Raw genomic sequence first — 18,385 nt, 5'->3', positions numbered from 1 at the left:
TGTTGCTGCTGCTTCTTCCTCTTCTTTCCACTTATTGTGCTGCGGCGGCGGCGACTGCTGCTGCTGCTGCTGCAGTTGCACTTGTTGTTATTAGCTGCTGCTGCTGCTTCCTTGTGTTTATGTGTGTCATGTGCTCTTGTTGTTGTTGTTGTTGTTATTGCTCCTTTACACTTTTGCGGATCCTGACTAATGGCTCAGAACGTGGCGTGTGTTAATCGCTTCACGAAATCATCAAGACTGACGGCCCGGCCCGCCTCACATAGGCGCGCTGTTGCTGCCGCCGTCGCTTTCTGCCTTCGTCGGCGTCGGCGTCGGCGTTGGCGTCGCTGCCTTTCGGCATTCGGACACTTTGTGTTGAGCGACTGCCGCCTCTGCCGATCTGCTGCCCCTCCTCCTCAATTGTTTCACTCCCTTTCGTTCCGCTCGCTTTCCAAGCTCCCCTCTATTCACACACACACACACACACACACACTCTCTCTCTCTCTCTCTCCCTCTCTTGCTCTCTTTCGCTCCTCCATTCTTGTCCAGCATCTGGCGCTTCCGTGGCTCATTACGAAAGTATTTTGTGACGTCCTCAATGGAATCGGAATCGGAATTGGAATCGGTTCTAATGTCCAACCGGTTTATTTATATTCATATATATATCATTTTTATTAGTATTCTTCTTCTTCGGCTCGTTCTTTTCTTTTTCTTTTCATTTCATTTCATCGCGCACCCCCGCCTCAGGCAGCTGCGCAGTCGGGCGACCAATTGAGCGCCTGTCCAACAGGTTGTCACTCAGCCAGACGACATGGCCAGGGCAACTGGCGAGACAGGGGCAGTGGGAGAGGAGGAGGGAGCGGGGCGGGGCGGTTGGATCGTTGATGTTGTCGCAATTGCCCTACAAAAGCGTGCAAGGTACACACACATGCATACACATCTCTCTCCCTCTCCCTCTCCCTCTCTCTCTCTCTCTCTCTCTCTCTCTCTCTCTCTCTCTCTCTCTCTCTCTCTGATCTCTAAATGTAAAGAACGACTTTTTTTATGGAATATGGAACTATGGAATATGAAATACTCTTAGTGTCTCCAAGTGTTTTGCCTCTTGTTGTTAGCCCTAAATTTGCAATCGTTTTAATTAATTTAATCGAATTACAGGGTATCTGGCAGATAGCGCAAAGTGCTAAGCAAACAGCAATTGGCAGCAGCTCAAGCACACATGCTCAAGTATTCACGCTGTCGGCAAATGATCTGAAAAGTTTGTCGATTGCTGTTGTTGGGCTGTTTGACAGGCGACAGAGAGAGAGAGAGAGAGAGACAGGGAAACGATTATTCAGTGGGTGGCTGGGTGGTAGGGTATTCGTGAGTCGTTGTGGCAATCGATGTGTGGACCCTTTTTAATGAAGCAATTCGTTTATAATTTATTTTATTTTATTTTTAATGGAAAGGCCGTCTGTCTTTTGAAGAATTAAGATCCCGGCTATTTGGCGATGCACAAACACACACATACATACGTATGTATCTATATAAATATTACTATATACGTGTGTTGTTGTTGTTGTTTGTGACAATGGCATTTAAGACTGTCGACGTTCATGAGCACAGTTCATATTTTAATTGAGAGTGAGGAGAGAAAGAGACAAATTGGCGCACTTCTTTGAGCGCAATCCGTATTGCCGGAGGTAACACTGTACTTGACCTTGAGTTGTCCATAGAAGAGGCCAAGGCTAACAAGGAGAAGTGATAGAGATCTATTTCTGGATTGTCTTAGCGACAATTATTATATCGGGGTTTCTTTGAGTCCAAAAGTCAGAGAAAGGAGAGGGGAAGAGAAAAGGTGAGAGGGAGAGGAAATGGCAAAGTGAGATCCCATGGGAGAGAGATGGAGACGAGGGTCAAGGACTGTGAGACCACCAAAATGAGGGAGATGGGAGAATGTGAGCGAGAATGACAGCGAGAGAGCTTGAGAGAATTATAGGTGTGCAAGAGAGAGAGAGAGAGAGAGAAAGAAGGAGAGACATGAAATGACACAACTAAAGATGTACGTAAGAGAGACGGATAAAGAGAGAGAGGGAGAGAAAGAGAGAGCGAGAGAGAGAAAGAGTGAGAAACTAAGAAAGAGAGAGGGAGAAAAGGAGAAAGCGAATTAATGAGACATACAGACATTCAGAGAGAGAGAGAGAGAGTGAGAGAGAGATAGAGAGATAGAGTGAGAAACTAAGAAAGAGGGAGCGAGAAAAAGAGAAAGGGAATAAATAAGAGAGAGAAGCAGAAACAGACAGAGAGAGAAAAAGAGAAAGGCAATCAATGAGAGAGAGGGAAACAGAGCCAGACAGAGTGAATGAGACTTACAGACATTCAGAGAGAGAGAGAGAGAGAGAGAGAGAGAGAGAGCGAGAGAGAGAGAGAGAGCGAGAGAGAGCGAGACTGAGATATAGAGGCCGACAAAGACACGAAGAGACAAAGGACAAAAGAGACATAATTAATCAAGGAGATGTAGATTGGCTGAGTGGGAGCTGGTAGAGGAAGCGAATATGCATTACGGGAGGTAGACAGAAAGAGAGAGGAAGAAGGAGAGCGAGTTTGAGAAAATGATAAGCTATTAACGTAAAACAAATAAAGAACATTTGTTTCTATAACGATTTCTAATTATGATTTATAATACTTGCATCAATATGAGAAGGAAAAGTATGAAATGAATACTACTGCACTGCTCTGTCTTTAGTTTCACCTAATTAAACAATTTGTTTAGCGCTAATTCTCCATTCATTCGTCTTAAATAAATAATCGTTGAGTTGGGCTCCAAACAGGTGTAGGGTATTAAGTGGCACGATAAGCTCATGTGACACCGTGTTTATAGTGAAAAGTGAAATTGACGTAAGTGCAACTCTTTGAAGAACAACTCTGGAAAAGAGGTAAATAATATATAACTTACATGCCCATGCTATACGTATAAAGAAGTAGGCGTGGCCAGTTATGCAGCAGAGTTCAAGAACTGGAAGTTAAATTCTATTAAAGGCTCTTGCAAAGACAGATCAAAACATTTATCATCTGGGAGAATTGGCAAATTTTATATGGATTATACCTTCCTTAGTCTTCGAGCTCAGATCTTGAAGTCAGTCAAATACCGTAAAATCTAGGGGATATTTGAGTAAATTTCGACAGTAATAAGTTTTATGAAGTGGTATATTTAATTCTGTTGTAAGTGGGACAAACTTTTAGGCAACTGGAGAGTGCCTTTTGAGCGAGTATTTTGGGTATAGGGTATACGAACTGATTTAGTGCCAGTTTCACTTGCAATTTACATATGTATATATGTGAATGATATACATATATATATGTATTTAAGTATATATAATTATGAATTTGCTTAAATTGAGTTTACACAATTGTTCTGAGTTTGATAAGCTTGATCATGACTGCTCTTACTTATTACAATGCACATATATGTATATATATATAGTATATACATATGTATATGCTTATATATATTAAGAAACAGTTGCTTAGTTGGCCTCCTTCTGCATGCTGGTCTAAAAGAAAAGAAGAGAAAAGAAAACCTGCAATTAAAATGTTTTGCTTTTTGCCATTGGTATTTCTATATGGCTTGCTATGTATAATATTGTTATTAACTGTTGCTCAGCCGTAAATATATATGTACGCTATGCTAACTATATACTTACTATCTATCTACTTACTATCCATTTCACACTGCTGCGGCTTTCGTTCTCTGCAGGTGATGTCAGCGTGACTCACGTGTCACTCACGAGGCGCTGATGCGCTGGAACTGGAGACGATGTCGCGCTTTAGAGCATTAGAGTCTGTATGTCTAGCTGTATATTTAGCTTTAAATACATTTTCATCAACTCGGCATACAGATCTATGCACTCCGATCAATTGATCTATACATATCCATCTATACATACTGATTTATACATACCGAATTATACACATTGATAAGTACACATTTATACACACTGATCTATACATTATGATCTATTGATATTGATCCATTCATAACAATTTATACAAATCGTTTTATATACATATATCTAACTATACGATCTATACATCCTAATCTATATATATATACATACACATCTATGCATATCGATTTATACATAACGATCTATACATATCGCTCTATATACACCGCTATATATTTTGCTCTATACGTATTGATCTATCCACAACGATCTATACATACTGATCTATACATACAGGTCTATCTTTATCGATCTATGCATATCTACGTATACATTATGATTTATACATCCTGATCTATATATCCATACATACGATCTATACATACTGACCTATGTATACATACTGGTCTATACATATTGATCTATACATAGCGATCTATACATAATGATCTATACATAATGATCTATATATATACCATCTACCCATACATACCGATCTATTCATACTGATTTATATATATCGATCTATATATTACGATCTATATACTATTAGGTATAGTCTTACGATTTCTAGCTGAAGAACTGTTAAACTAGAATCAACAACCTTTTATATAAAGCATTTTGTAGTTGATCTGAGGTAGTGGTATTATGAAGTCGTTGCTAGCCTTATGGAGTGCGCACGCGCCCATCTCTAAGAGTTTGAGCGACATATTGCCGTTGTCTTAAACGCTTTTTTAGTGACGCTCGAGTTGTTGCTGTGCATAAAACTTGTTGCTGCTTATTGCTATAGTTGTTGTACTATTTATTTATTTACTGTTGTTTTTAGTTATTATTATTATTGTTGTTGTTGTTGTTGTTGTTGTAGTTGCTGTTGCTGTAGTGTGGTGACAGCAACTTCTTGAACGGCATTTTCTAAATTGAGGCACGCCTGTGCCATACCTTCTGCCCCGGGTCTGTGAGCGAAAGTCAAAGGCCGCCAACACCGAGGGCGGCAATTTCAACAGTAGAATGACTGTGTAGAAAGTGAAAGAGCTTCTTGAAGAAAACACAAATAAAAACAAAACCAACACAAAAACAAGCAGCAGCAACAACAGCAACAAGTAAAAACAATAACAGTTAGACAGATTCCAGATGCTAGAGATTGGGGCCGATGCGACGACCGACACTGGACACGGACAAGTCCAACCTGTCTCTGGTCATGGGAGGTCAGGCATCCTGAAGCCCCAAACTGTCATTCTGAATGCCTGACAGTGTTCATTGCGTGAGTCAAGTTTCTGGGATGCGTATAAAATCTTGTGATGCGAGAGAACAAAATAAATAAAAAGAAGTAGAGCTCGCATCAAGCACCGTGCGGAAAGTGCAAGCCATGCCACTGGCGCAGCTAGTACATAAAAGAAGTGATTAAACAGTGGGCCTAGGGATTAGTTTCTTGACTCACAGTGTTACGTGTTCGCATATTTCAATTTCCATTTCAATGAAAAAGTCTGAGGTCTCAGGTACTTGAGTTTATTCACATGTTAAATATTTTTGCTTCATCACATTGTTCAGTTTCAATATCATATATATACTATATACATATGTATATTAATCAGCTTTGCGCACTTCCATTGCTTGATAGCGACAAGTGAAGTTGGCTGCGTCTGTAACAGCATTAAGTTGGCTGCGCTCGACTCATTCACTTTTGACTGAGTGTATTTGCATTCACTTCATGTTATGGCATCGTAATTGATTATACGTATCGATGTATAAACATTCTCCGAGATTTTACTGCGCTGTATTTAGAGTTGAGAAAACCAAAAACAATTTGATAACAGGAATTACCTAAGATGACTCCCAAATTTTGTAGTCAAATGGGTTAACGCCCCAATTCATGCATGACTAGCTAGGTTGAAAACACTCCGATTAGATGAATAGGCAATAAATTGACAATGGATTAGATATATTATAAGATATTTGACAGCTCTAATGGCTCAAGTGCTAGGCTGATTATATATATTCTATGACATGTCAAGTCTCTGTCTCTAAGTAAGTATGTATGTATACAATTAATAAGTAGTTTGAAACTTTAGTAATGGCTTAATATCAATAGAGTAATAATACTTATACTTATACTTATACTTATACTTATACTTATACTTATACTTATACTTATACTTATACTTATACTTATACTTATACTTATACTTATACTTATACTTATACTTATACTTATACTTATCTTATACTTATCTTAGACTTATCTTATCTTATACTTTACTTATACTTATACGATACTTATACTTATACTTATACTTATACTTATACTTATACTTATACGTATACTATACTTATACTTATACTTATCTTATAGCTTTATCTTATACTTATCCTATACTTAATACTTATACTTTATACTTATACTTATACTTATACTTATAACTGTATATTTAGAACTATCTTATATTATACTTATCTTATACTTATACTTATACTTAACTTACTTATACTTATACTTATACTTAGACTTATACTTATACTTATACTTATACTTATACTTTATACTTATCTATACTATACTTTAACTTATACTTAGACTTAGACTATACTTATACTTATACTTATACTTATACTTATACTTATACTTATACTATACTTATACTTATACTTATACTTATACTTATACTTACTTATACTTATACTTATACTTATACTTATACTTATACTTATACTTATACTTATACTTATACTTATACTTATACTTATACTTATACTTATACTTATACTTATACTTATACTACTATACTTATACTTATACTTATACTTATACTTATACTTACACTTATACTTATACTTTTGCACCACTGTGCAGTGCCGAAGTTGATTCTCATCTATGATTAGATCGACAATTTGCAATGCTTCGATGATTCGACGCAGGGCAACTGACGACATCTACGGCAAGGCAGCCAGAACAGAAGATGAAGTTGAAGGTGAAGGAGATGAGAGGCAATGGCAGCAGCAGCGCTGGCGACAACGCACGCCGCACTCCGGTAAGCGACATCTTCACTCAGACGTTACGGGCAAACGTTCAAGCAGCCGAAACTCGCATAGTCTGTGGGGGCATTTGAGTTTCTCCTTTTGGCGGCGGGTCGGTGGATGTTGTTGGTTTTGGGTCTTTGGCTGGGTCGTTTTGTTCATTTGTAAACGAGACTCGCAGCCAAACGGTCGCGCACGCGTTAATTCCAAGAATCTCTGGACAACCATAATCCAGTTGCCTCGTTAGCCTCGCTGCCTCTACTGTATATATATATATACATATATATATATATTCGCATATATATATCGCTATATAAATAGCTAGACATACACACATAATGCCTGCCTTTCATATAGTCATAAAGCTGCTAATGCTGCGTTTACTGCTGGCCAGTTTGTCGGGTCTGTCGGGTTTGTCGGACCTATCGTGCGCCGCATACGACTTTGGCTATCATCCCAGCGCCGAGGAGTTCGATAGCCTGTTGCGCGAGACGCGCAGCTGGACGCGCGATCTGCTGGCCAGCGAGCGACGACGCGAGAGCTTTGTGCCGCGCTACAACTATCCAGAACAGACACACAAGCAACACTTGCAACACTTGCAACACCTGCAGCAGCAACAGCAGCAACAGCAGCAGCAGCAGCAACAGCAGGAGCTGGACTTTCAGCTGTTCAGCGATGATCAGAATCTGCAGCAGCCGTATGTCTATGAAACGGTAGCATCTTTGGGGCAGCAGCAGCAACAGCAACATCTGCAACAGCAACATCTACAACAGCAGCAACATCTGCAACATCAGCAGCAACATCTGCTGCCGCTACCCGACTCGGTCTATGGACCAGCGCAGCATGTGCAGAGCGGACTCATTGAGATCACTGATAATCTAGCAGCAGCAACAGCAACAAGAAACACCAGCAGCAACAGCAGCAGCAACAGCAGCAGCAGCAGCAGCAGCAGCAACAGCACCAGCAATTTTCCAATATTCTTTACGAATCCCGCCACCGGCATTGTCTATGCCATTAGCGAGGTGGGCCGCAACACCAAGTCGCAGCCCTGGCCGAGCAATGGCAGCGACAGCGACGCCATTGACATCTATGTGACCAAGGCGCAGTATGATGCCGACCTGGAAGCGCTGCGCCAGCGCTACGAGCAGCAATGCTCGCTGAAAGCCGCCGCCGCCGACGGAGCCGCAACGCATTCGGTGCTGTCGACGCCCAGCTTGAGGCCGCCGGCGCGAACGAGCACTGCCCGGCCGCAGATCATACGGCTGCAGAAGCCCAAGAAGACGGCGGCGCCGAGCGCCAGCACAGCGGCCGGGCACAACAAATTGCTGCACAAGCCGCCGCCCATAATGGTGGCCAGCGGTGCGACGGGCAGCGTGAGCGATCAGCTGCTGAAGCTGCCGACGACGACGACGACGACGACGATGGCGCCGCCGCGCACGCAGAAGCCGAAGCGAAACAGGCGCAAGAAGAAGAAGCGAAAGACAGTGAAGCGACGACCGGGCCACAGGCCATCCGCCGCGACAACAGCCGGGCCGCAAATTGTGCTGGGCAAACGGACGACGACGAGCGTCCGGCCGCCCACAGCTGGGCATACGGCCACGCAGCTGGAGAAGCCGCATATGCCGAGGCCGACGACGGCAGCGATGGGAGCGGGAGGCGGCGGAGGCGGCGGCGGCACCGTTTTTAGTGATCAGCCCTTTGTGGTGTCCAGTGGGTTCATCGAAGTGCCGCATCGGGTGAGGCGTCGCTCGCTGGATGCGCTGCCCGGCAGCTCGGCGGGCGCTCGACCCATCAGCAGCGGTCGAGGCGGGCCGAGGGGCAAGGGCGGCCGGCGACGCAGCTCCAGCAACAGTGGAAGGCGGCCCGTCCGGAAGCCGCAACGTGCCACGCCCAAGCGGCAGGAGAACTCGCCAGCGGGCGACAGTGGCTATCGGGTGCCACATGCGGTGCATCTGCTGCACGCCAGGCACAATGGCAGCGACAAGGCCGAGGGCAGTGGCAGGGGCAGGAGCCGGAAAGATGGCAGCGGCGAGGATGACTTTGATTTGCTGGAGCTAATAGCTGACGATGATTATGATGATGACAACGATGAGCACTACTTCGAGGAGGAGGAGGAGGAGGAGCAGGGGGAACATGTGAAGCGCCACAGCAGCAGCAGCAGCAAGCCGAGGCCGTCGCAGGAGAACAGCAGCTCGGCGGAGGAGGGCGCGGATTTTGGTGCAATGGTCGAGGAGCTGCCAAGTGTGATAGTGAACAACAACAACAACAGCAGCAGCAGCACCAGCACCACTTCAACCACCAGCAGCACCGCTCAGCCAGCCACAGCTGAGCCCGCGACCAGCTCAGAGGAGGAGAAGCAGGAGTCGACGGAGAGCGAAGAGACGCAATCCTCCACCAAGAACAGTTTGAGCAAAAAGCGCATCAGACGACGTCCGCCTGGCGAGAGTCACAATTCCGATGAATACTACGACGAGGAGAAAGACGATAATGATAATGACGACGTTGATGATGATGATGAGGAGGAGGAGGAGGAGGAGGACACTGGCATTGGCAGCTTCTTTCGCATGATCTTCTATCCGGTGCAAGTGGCGATGGCGCGCATCTTTGATGGCTTCGGCGGCCAGTCCGAGGAGGAGAACACGGAGGTCAGCACCAAGCCGAAATATCCCAGCTATACGCTCTACCACAGCGCGCACAGCAGCAAGGGCGACGCTGCCAGTGCAGAGGGGCAGGACGGCAATGATGATGATGCTGATGATGAGGATGACGACGACGACGACGACGATGATGGCGGCTCGCTGAGCAGCTGGTTCGGCTCCTGGTTCGGGCTGAGGCGACGCACCAAAAAGATTGGCAGCACCACAGCAATGCCAGTGGCAGCACTGCCGCGGCCGACGCCAGCGCCAGCCACAACCACTGAGCCACCCGGCTGGCTGGAGTCGTGGTTCGGCTTTGGCAAGGCCACCACGGAATCGTCCAGCGAGGAGTCCGACTATGACAGTGAGTAGCAAAAGTATGGCACTTTGGTCTGATTGAGAGGCTCTAGATAACAGGCGAGGGTAGTTTGAAAAGTTTCCAAGCTCAACGTGAATCTTAAATAAACGAAAATTGTATTTGGAAATTTTATTTTGCATTTTAGTAGAACTGAGAGGAAAGTAGAGTTTTATACATACGAGGGTGGCTTGAGAAATGTGAGAGATTTAAGTTAGAAGAAAGAGAAATTTAGATAAATTTAATTTGATTTTCTATTTTGTATTATCTTAATGAGTATATCTTTACAGACATACATGGGTATCTCTGCAGAAAATTCAAAGTTTTGTTCGTTTTGCTAATTATCTTAAAAACACTCCACTTATAGTGACAAATTAGAGCTACAATTAATATTTTTACTATTTTTCACAATAAAAAAACATTTTTCCAATTTGTTTAGCACGATAATTGACGCGTTTTCAAGATATTTACGAAAAATAGGGCTCGCACGCTACAAAAAGTAGAAATTTCTGGAGAAATATTCATGTCAAACTTTCTATAAACAACAAAAAACTATTTATTCCTTCTTTTAAATCACAAATTGTGAAGCTACTCCTGCAATTCTATTTTTATGCCCAGAATACAATGCAAATAGGAAATCAGGGTAAAATTGATTGATTATAGATCCAATAGAGCTAGTACTCTTGGGTAGTCTTTATTAAAGTGCTTTGCTTGAGAGAGGTGCAGAAGGGGTTGCTGTACATGCTCCAAATTAGCCTGCTGTCTGATAAGATATTTAGCTCTCTGTTCTTCAAGCTTGTCGAATATATTCCTTAATATAGAACCATATAGAGTCAGAGTACTTTATTTATTTACTAACTATATTTGTAATACAAATCACTAAAAATAAAATTGAATGGAGGAAAAGTTAATGACTTAAGAGGTTGTTCACTCTGCTTGAAGAGTGTATAAAACCTATTTGGAGAAAGACTTCCTACCTTACACAAAGTGAACGTAGACTCTGCTCCTCTCTGTTCTCTTTGCAAATGTTGAAATCTTACAATTCTCAAATGGTTACATCATAGCATATGCAGCAAGCCGTACTCTCAACACTTCCAATGCAAATGATCCTTAAATTACAGACGTTCAGAATCATATATCCCCGAAATAGAGCTGAATAAGTAGACATACATGATACATATTCTCGTTGGCCGAGTCATGTAATTGACAGCTAGTTGAGCACACCTCGTTGATCGAGGTGATGGCCGGCCCACTGACCTGCTCTCCGATCTAACGGCAATTTAAACGATCGACCAGAAGCTTCTGGCTCGATGGCTCAGCGAGTGTTTATTGGGTCGATTCACGCTTTCTGCACAGTCTGAAAGCGATTTAATGGCTCTCTCTCTCTCTTCCTCTCTCTCACTCTTTGTCTATCTCTGGCTCGATCGCTTGCTCAGTTAGTCAGTCAGTAAAATTGATGCGAGTTTTTCCAATTGCTAAACTTGCAGAGTGGTTTGCCGGCTGGTTTGATCCGACGCCCAAGCCAAAGACGCGTCGCCGCAAAACGACAACATCGACAACAACAACAACAACATCGACGACAACAACAACTCTGCCCACACCCCAAGTGCCCATACTGACGATTGTGGATCCATTGCGTAATCCACAGAATTGGATTGGCATTCTGGCCCATCACATTGTGAACGCAACGGCTGGCGGAGCGGGTGGTGCCGGTGGCGGTGCCTCTGCTGTCTCCAGCACCACCAAGAATCCACTGCTGCAGGCGCTGGTCACCCGTGTGACCAGCACGACGACGGCTCAGCCGGAGCTGCCGCGTCGCATCAGCTACGACAAGTACCAGATATGGCGACTGAAGCCGCAGGATGAGCCTCAGGTTCGGGCACTGGAGCAGTTCAAGAAGGGCGAGGATGGCAACAAGCTGCAGTGGCTAAAGGGACCCAGTCTCAGGTATGATCTCGCGCGAGGATTGTACATCAGCCACAAGTCATTTTGCCTATTCTTAATTCATTCATCTCTTCAGAGGCCTCACCGACGTCCTGGTGCCGCCCAAGATGCTGGTCGACTTTCAGGGCACGCTTAACTTTGAGGGCATTGCCCACGAGGTGCTCATCTTTGATGTGGGCAAGGCGATCGCCTACGAGCGCCACAAGGAGGAGTATCTGTACACGACACCAGCGGCGACCAGGCGACCCACCAAGCAGCCGAGCGCACCACCGCCCATGACCTGGAACAGGTATTACGAGTACGACGACATTTTGCACTACCTGGAGACGTTGCGCATGCGTCATACCCAGCTGATCGAGCTGATTCACATCGGACGCTCCTTCGAGGGTCGTCCCCTGATCGTGGTCAAGATCGAGTCGAAGCAAATGGCCGCCGCAGCGACCGCTGCAGCCGCTTCCAGTCACAAGCGCCTGAAGCACAAACATCGCTCCGGCCGTGCCAATGCGGTGTTCATTGAGGCCGGTGCGCACGGCTTGGCCTGGATTGGACCCGCCACAGCGACCTGGATGATCAGCGAACTGGTGCGCCTGATGCGCACGAACAGTGAGTAGAGAGAGACGAGACTAGAGTTAAGCTATATAAATAGGTAGGCACAGATCCAAAGATCTGTGGATAGAGAGGAAAATCTTTATGAAATTAACTGCAAGAGAAAGATCAAATTTATCTAAACATCAATGGTTCCTCATCACTAAGGGAGAGAACATTTAGGGCTATGTTGTATATATGGATTTGCCAAGAGTAGGATGAAATATGTATTATCTATGGAATAGCTTAGACCAAGGTAGACCAAGGTAAACAAAGTCAACTTTTTGTCTTTGACGTTCGACTTCCTCAATTTAACAATAATATAAATATCTATATCCAACTTATATCTACGTATCTTTTCAAGCCCTAAGTTTAATAGTATCTAGTAAAAAAAATAGTAATTTTCACGTATTGTCGATATATCCAATAACACTGATCAGCTGCTCAAGGTTAGTCCAATAGACCCTCATCAAGTAGAGCCGATGTCTGCTCTTTGATAACCCTAAGCTCTATTCCTTTGGGAAGCGCAAAGGATCCATAGAATCTCTTCAATGTCAGCTCCTTTATAAGCTTACGCTTTGATTTATTAGCATGCAAAACCCTAGTTCAACTCTGATATAAGTAAATTTGGCTTAAGATCTCTACCATTCTCGAAGATTGAGACACTACCACCCATATCTATGCCCAAAGTACTTCATCTTGGATAAATCCCAAAAACCATAAAGTCGGTTAGGCAAATGTATATAAAAATTTATGATTGCTTTCGGCTGAATTGGCTTGATTCAAATAGTTTGTAGTTAGGTTCTGAATTTGACATGTTCAATTTGGAATCGGTGAACGGTTAGTGCGTCAACGTCGACAGAAAAACCCGTTGACGCTCTCGCGCAGCCAGATGAGCCATGTGGGCGGCTGCTTCATTTCGGTTAGTATGGCACTCCGGCGGGATCTGTCGAAGATCTTGCGGCCCTGGCAATCGGAATATCTCTGCCTGAACGAACGGCTGCAGGTGGACTTTTTGTTAGACTGGGCGCAGCACTGCTTGGTCTTCGCATGCGGATGCGGCTTCGGCAGAACGGTTGGCCTGCATTTGCTAAGGGCTCGTTTCTTGGGGAACAGCGAAGGCTTGCAGCTGGTCGATGGGCCGGCCTTCAGGATGGCATCGGTCGCCTTGGCATGACAGCACCCGTGGCTGTGGGTGAACACCGTTATGGCAAATGCAAACACCAGCAGCGCGAACACTGTGCCCACGGCCACGTGCACATTGCGATCGGCGTTAATCAGATCCACCATCAGGTGTACGATGTAGTAGCCCAGGGTTATCCAAAATGTGAACGTGCAGATAGCAAAGAAGCTGCCGGGCAGAACAAATTGATTAGAAAGCATTGGACAAGCTAGGAGTTACTCGGTATACAGATGCTAGCTAATAATGCATCTGAAATCGAGAATATTCATCATCTGTTCATTACAATGGACCTCTATGGTAATCAAGGCAGCATCCCAACTAAAAAGCCTCGTTTAGGTCGATCTCAAGGAAATGGAATGGGATAATGGTCGGAAAACCGATTTGAGATAAAGTTATGGATAGATGGGTAGACAGTCTGACATGGTATATATTTGGGATTTGCTTGGATGGACGGACGTAAGGATGGTCTGACAGATGTAGAGGCAACCGTAGGCGTAGGGATAAGCAGACTGAGAATCGAAGCGGTTAGCAGATGTAGAAGTGGACATGGATCAATGAGATATCTGATTAGGAATATGTATTCCCAACCACGTCCACTAGATAGATGCAGAGTCACCGTAGGGATAAGCAGTCTGAGAAACGAGGGGGTTAGCAGGTTAGATATTTGATCAGGAATATGTATTCTCAATCCCATCCACGTCCACCAAATTGATGTAGAGGCAACCGTAGAAGTAGACAGACGAACGGAGGCGTTTGCAGACGCAGAAGTGGATACAGACCAATTAGATATCTGATATCAGGAATATATGTATATTTCCAACCACATCTGTGTACTAGCTTCACTCAAGGCTCCCTAGGGTTTTTTCTAGGCATAGCAACAGAAAAACAGCAACAGTACTTGCACTACTTACACCAGTATCCCCAGCATTTCAATCATAAAGGTCACAGCCGCATTGACATACTCATTGTCGCACACGCGCACGCCCTTGGAGACGCCCTTGCGGGAGTGCTTGCAGGACATGGCACAATCGTTGTTGAGTCCGCAGTTATCGTTGCAGTAGGTGTGATCTATGCAGACGGTGCGACCGCTGGCATTGAGCAGGCCCTCGTTTCCCTGCAGATGAATGGGCAGGCCGAATGTGTCTCGTCCGTGCATGAGGCTTGGGTCCACATTGATAAATGGGAGGTTGATGCTGCAACCAGATCTCTTTGGGATGTCCACACGGGGCATGCCCTCGGTCATGCTCGACTTGCGACTGTACTCCATGCCACCAAATGCCACATTTGGCAGACTTCCATGCCTCGAGCTGGGCTGCTGGTATTCCCAATGGTCGTGACCCATCCCATCGTTGCGCTCGTCCCAGTGGCAGTCGCTTTGGTTACTCCCGGCATGCGATCCTGAATCCACTGACCACTCAGTGCCCATGCCCCAGTCCCGGCCCAGCTGGTCCATGCCATGGACTCGACAAATGCTACATTGTCCCGTTTGAATCGAGCCTTTACTTAGCAACAGAGCCTTCGCCTTCTCCTTGCACTTCCTGCACGGACAGGGCGACGACTGTGATCCCTGCCGATTTTGTGACGAGCCAGACCCGCCACACGTTGGCCCAGAACAATGGCACTTGCCTGACATTGCGCGGCCCTAGCCAAGAGTTCACCCAATCGAGTGAATATTTTGAAAACAAATTTTGCCCAAAGACTAGCACTGACAGATTCTGTATACAAACTATTTAGTCAGCTCGGAGCTGAGTGCCTGACCTACATACATACATACATACATACCCACTTGGATCGAGCAAAATATGCTACATCAATTTCTTTACAAAATTTTAATTTCTTCCTGTAAAAAAATTGGGGAAAATATACAACAAGCAATCGATGAAAATCGACTAGATGCATACATATGTATGTCTATAAAATACATTTTAAGTTCATTTACTCCATGTTTAATGATTGGCAACTTATCGATTTTTATCGACTTAGCTATTAACCATATTTTGTCAATAGGAGCACATAGTGCTTTATATCGAAACGAATAACACACCATCAAATTAAAATGTATCGTTTAGTCGCTCTGATATTCACTGAAATCATAATCGATAATAATCGATTAGTACCTGATCAAGATTTATCAGCTGAAAATCAAAATTCGCTTTTGTAATCAAACAGGACTTTATCTGAAAAATATATCGATAAAAATCGACAAAATACGATACAAACATATTGATTATAATCGATTATTTATCGAATATCTAAGAGAACAATCGTTTCTTTCGCAGAAACCGATGAGGATCACGAGTTTATACGCAACACGACGTGGTATATAATGCCCGTGCTGAATCCGGACGGGTATGTGTATAGCCATGAGTACGATCGCTTCTGGAAGAAATCCCGTTCACAGCATGTGGCCAAGGCACCCGCTGGGCTGCTCGACTCGGCAATGACGTGGCTGCAGCAGAAGCGGCCTGGTGATAAGATTTGCTATGGCGTCGATCTGGATCGCAATTGGCTGTATCATTGGGGCAAGCGGGGCAGCTCAAAGGCGCCATGCAATGAGTTTTATGCGGGTCCGTCGCCCTTCTCGGAGCCGGAAACCAAAGCTCTGTCTGACTTCCTAATGGACTATCGTAAACAGATCAAGGTAAGAAGATAGCAGGGGCGTCTTAATTTGGATGAGATTATTTACATTACATTTGTTCTTCCAGCTGTATATATCGCTGCAGGCCTACGGCCAAGTTTTGTCGTATCCGGTCAAGGCCAATTCGACCTTCAACTCGGAGCGCATGGATGACTTCCTGGACGTGGCGATGGTGGGCACGGATGTGCTGCGACGCAGGGGCAGCAAGGCGCGCTACAAGGTGGACTCGGCCAACGATTTGATTGAGCAGCGTTCGGGTATGTGAACGCCAAAGATGTAAATCCAAATAGTTGCCCAATCTCTGTCTTCCCCTAGGGTGTGCGGATGCCTTTGCCGCCTACGAGATTGGCATACCCTTTAGCTATACACTCCAGCTGGCGGATAATGGGGTGCATGGCTATCTGTTGCCCAGCGGCGCCATTGAGAGCACAGCGCGTGATGCCTTTGAGATAGTTAGCGCGATGCTGGATTACATCTGAGACGATGCGATGGGGTTGTTAGAGGAGGATGCGAATGTCAACGATTAGTTCCTTTTCGACTGCGATTTGGCTACGGATACGGATTCGCATTCCTGCGCTTACAATATTAAGGACGAAACCAACGCTATATATTATATATATGTATATGTATATATGAGTACAATATATGTATATATGTATATTCATACTCAATATGTTAAACAATTTATATCTTATAGTACCTTTTTTTTTTTCTTTTTTTTTTTTTTATAAATATATTTCTCAAAATATCTGTTCATATTTATAGTCCTAATATTTATTTACTTATTAAACGTAACAGAAAAAAAAGAAGTTAATTTTAGCTTAACTTAAATGTTCCTGCTTTTTCGTTTTCAGATCGATTCCGAAGAGGCCTTTATATATAAATATATATATATACTTTGAGACATCAATAATAGGCCGAAGATTTGTTCGTAATTTTTGATATATGTCTAATAGTTATAACAATGAGAAACTTGGCAGAATATACGGCTAGTATTTAACAATTAAACAATACAATAACATTTAGTTTATATATAAATTAAGGCATCATCAATAAGGGCATCAGTGCAGGCCCATGGAGAGGCCAATTCGTTCGGAGAGCGAGGCAAAGTTTGTATAGACCTCGTTGTCGCTGAAGTAGAGACCGATGAGCAGTTTGAATTGCGCCTGTGTCAGCGGGTATGATTCGGTGGGCAGGACAATGATGGCGTCGACAGCGTTTAGTTTTTGCTTCTGCTTGTAGGCCTGCACCATTTCTAGATAATTACAGAAGGCAGCGGCACACTTGGCTATATGCCGGACCAGAGTCGGGGTTGTGCACTGTTGCAGCACAGGACGGCTAAGCAGTTCGGCGACAATCGAATACATATCGAATATAATGAGATCAGGACGCGGCTGGCAGTCGAACAATTCAATAATGCGACGCGGTGCGCTCTCAATGTCGTTCAGCGTGATGCTTATCCAGCGTTCCATATGGACGAGCGAACGCGGCTTCTTCAGTGTGACAGGCAGATTAAATTGTTGTTGGGTCAGCAGGAGTACTTTCTTTTCGTGGGACACACAATGCTCGCACAGCTGCATTAAAGCAGAGATCAGCGAAACGTTGCAGCAGTTATGCCGAACAGAGCGGGACTTACCTTTAGCATAGGACGGCTGTATTCGCCATTGGGCGACAGGAATATGTGATTCCTTGTCAACTGCAAGCATGGATATTTTTGAATGCTTGATTGTAACATATAAATGATAGTAGTAGTTAACTTACACCGTCCTTTGAACTGTGGAGCATATCTGCCGGCTTTTAATTGAGCGCTTTAATTTCTCACAGAACACAATTCTACACTTCAGAGTTGCTGCTGACACATCGATAGGCTGAACTATCGGTATTATAGTTACCGATATACCACATTTCTTTCCATTTTACGATTAGCGGGCTATCAATTCTTTATTTTATATATATTGCTTAAGAAAAGTCAATATGACGCTAAATCATTTTTTCATGTAATTATTTGTCCATTTCCAAAGTATTATATCTCATTTTGAAATTGTGTTTTGAACATAGTTAACATTGCTTTCACATAAAAATGGTAACGACTTATGTTAACGTCACTTACAAACAAACATATTGAGCTAA

At 44.1% G+C, this 18,385-nt stretch overlaps 3 protein-coding genes across 3 annotated transcripts; 1 reads left to right on the top strand and 2 right to left on the bottom strand.

The window, feature by feature from the left end:
• The first annotated feature begins 6,939 nt into the window (after positions 1 to 6,939).
• On the top strand, positions 6,940 to 17,097 carry LOC108655895 (uncharacterized). The gene is made up of 6 exons (XM_089264032.1): positions 6,940 to 9,914; positions 11,393 to 11,852; positions 11,926 to 12,452; positions 15,897 to 16,258; positions 16,323 to 16,512; positions 16,571 to 17,097. Exons 1-6 carry the CDS (start codon positions 7,253 to 7,255, stop codon positions 16,732 to 16,734), a joined length of 4,365 nt encoding a protein of 1,454 aa, XP_089120158.1. The 5' UTR covers positions 6,940 to 7,252; the 3' UTR covers positions 16,735 to 17,097.
• LOC149090624 (uncharacterized) lies at positions 13,185 to 15,370 on the bottom strand. The gene is made up of 2 exons (XM_089264458.1): positions 14,529 to 15,370; positions 13,185 to 13,785 (listed from the first exon to the last, which is right to left on the bottom strand). Exons 1-2 carry the CDS (start codon positions 15,248 to 15,250, stop codon positions 13,284 to 13,286), a joined length of 1,224 nt encoding a protein of 407 aa, XP_089120584.1. The 5' UTR covers positions 15,251 to 15,370; the 3' UTR covers positions 13,185 to 13,283.
• Positions 17,088 to 18,172, bottom strand: LOC108657395 (uncharacterized). Its single transcript, XM_018109981.2, has 3 exons — positions 18,017 to 18,172; positions 17,892 to 17,951; positions 17,088 to 17,829 (listed from the first exon to the last, which is right to left on the bottom strand). Exons 1-3 carry the CDS (start codon positions 18,038 to 18,040, stop codon positions 17,317 to 17,319), a joined length of 597 nt encoding a protein of 198 aa, XP_017965470.1. The 5' UTR covers positions 18,041 to 18,172; the 3' UTR covers positions 17,088 to 17,316.
• Positions 18,173 to 18,385: the final 213 nt, after the last annotated feature.

This window comes from Drosophila navojoa, chromosome X (assembly GCF_054131105.1).
Source record: "Drosophila navojoa isolate 15081-1374.11 chromosome X, UAZ_NAV_1.0, whole genome shotgun sequence".
Taxonomy (NCBI): Eukaryota; Metazoa; Arthropoda; class Insecta; order Diptera; family Drosophilidae; genus Drosophila; species Drosophila navojoa.
The sequence above is the reverse complement of the archived record's forward strand: the minus strand, read 5'-3'. Positions and strand labels throughout refer to the sequence as shown.

Bases quoted from the DNA above. Each gene is read 5' to 3' on its own strand.
- LOC108657395 (XM_018109981.2), bottom strand. From the start codon at position 18,040: ATGCTCCACAGTTCAAAGGACGGT. The intron at 17,952-18,016 runs GTAAGTTAACTA...CCATGCTTGCAG, and splicing joins TCCACAGTTCAAAGGACGGT to TTGACAAGGAATCACATATT. The intron at 17,830-17,891 runs GTAAGTCCCGCT...GCTTTAATGCAG, and splicing joins ACAGCCGTCCTATGCTAAAG to CTGTGCGAGCATTGTGTGTC.
- LOC149090624 (XM_089264458.1), bottom strand. From the start codon at position 15,250: ATGTCAGGCAAGTGCCATTGTTCTGGGCCAACGTGTGGCGGGTCTGGC. The intron at 13,786-14,528 runs GTAAGTAGTGCA...TCTGCCCGGCAG, and splicing joins GAAATGCTGGGGATACTGGT to CTTCTTTGCTATCTGCACGT.
- LOC108655895 (XM_089264032.1), top strand. From the start codon at position 7,253: ATGCCTGCCTTTCATATAGTCATAAAGCTGCTAATGCTGCGTTTACTG. The intron at 9,915-11,392 runs GTGAGTAGCAAA...CTAAACTTGCAG, and splicing joins CGAGGAGTCCGACTATGACA to AGTGGTTTGCCGGCTGGTTT. The intron at 12,453-15,896 runs GTGAGTAGAGAG...TTTCTTTCGCAG, and splicing joins GCGCCTGATGCGCACGAACA to AAACCGATGAGGATCACGAG.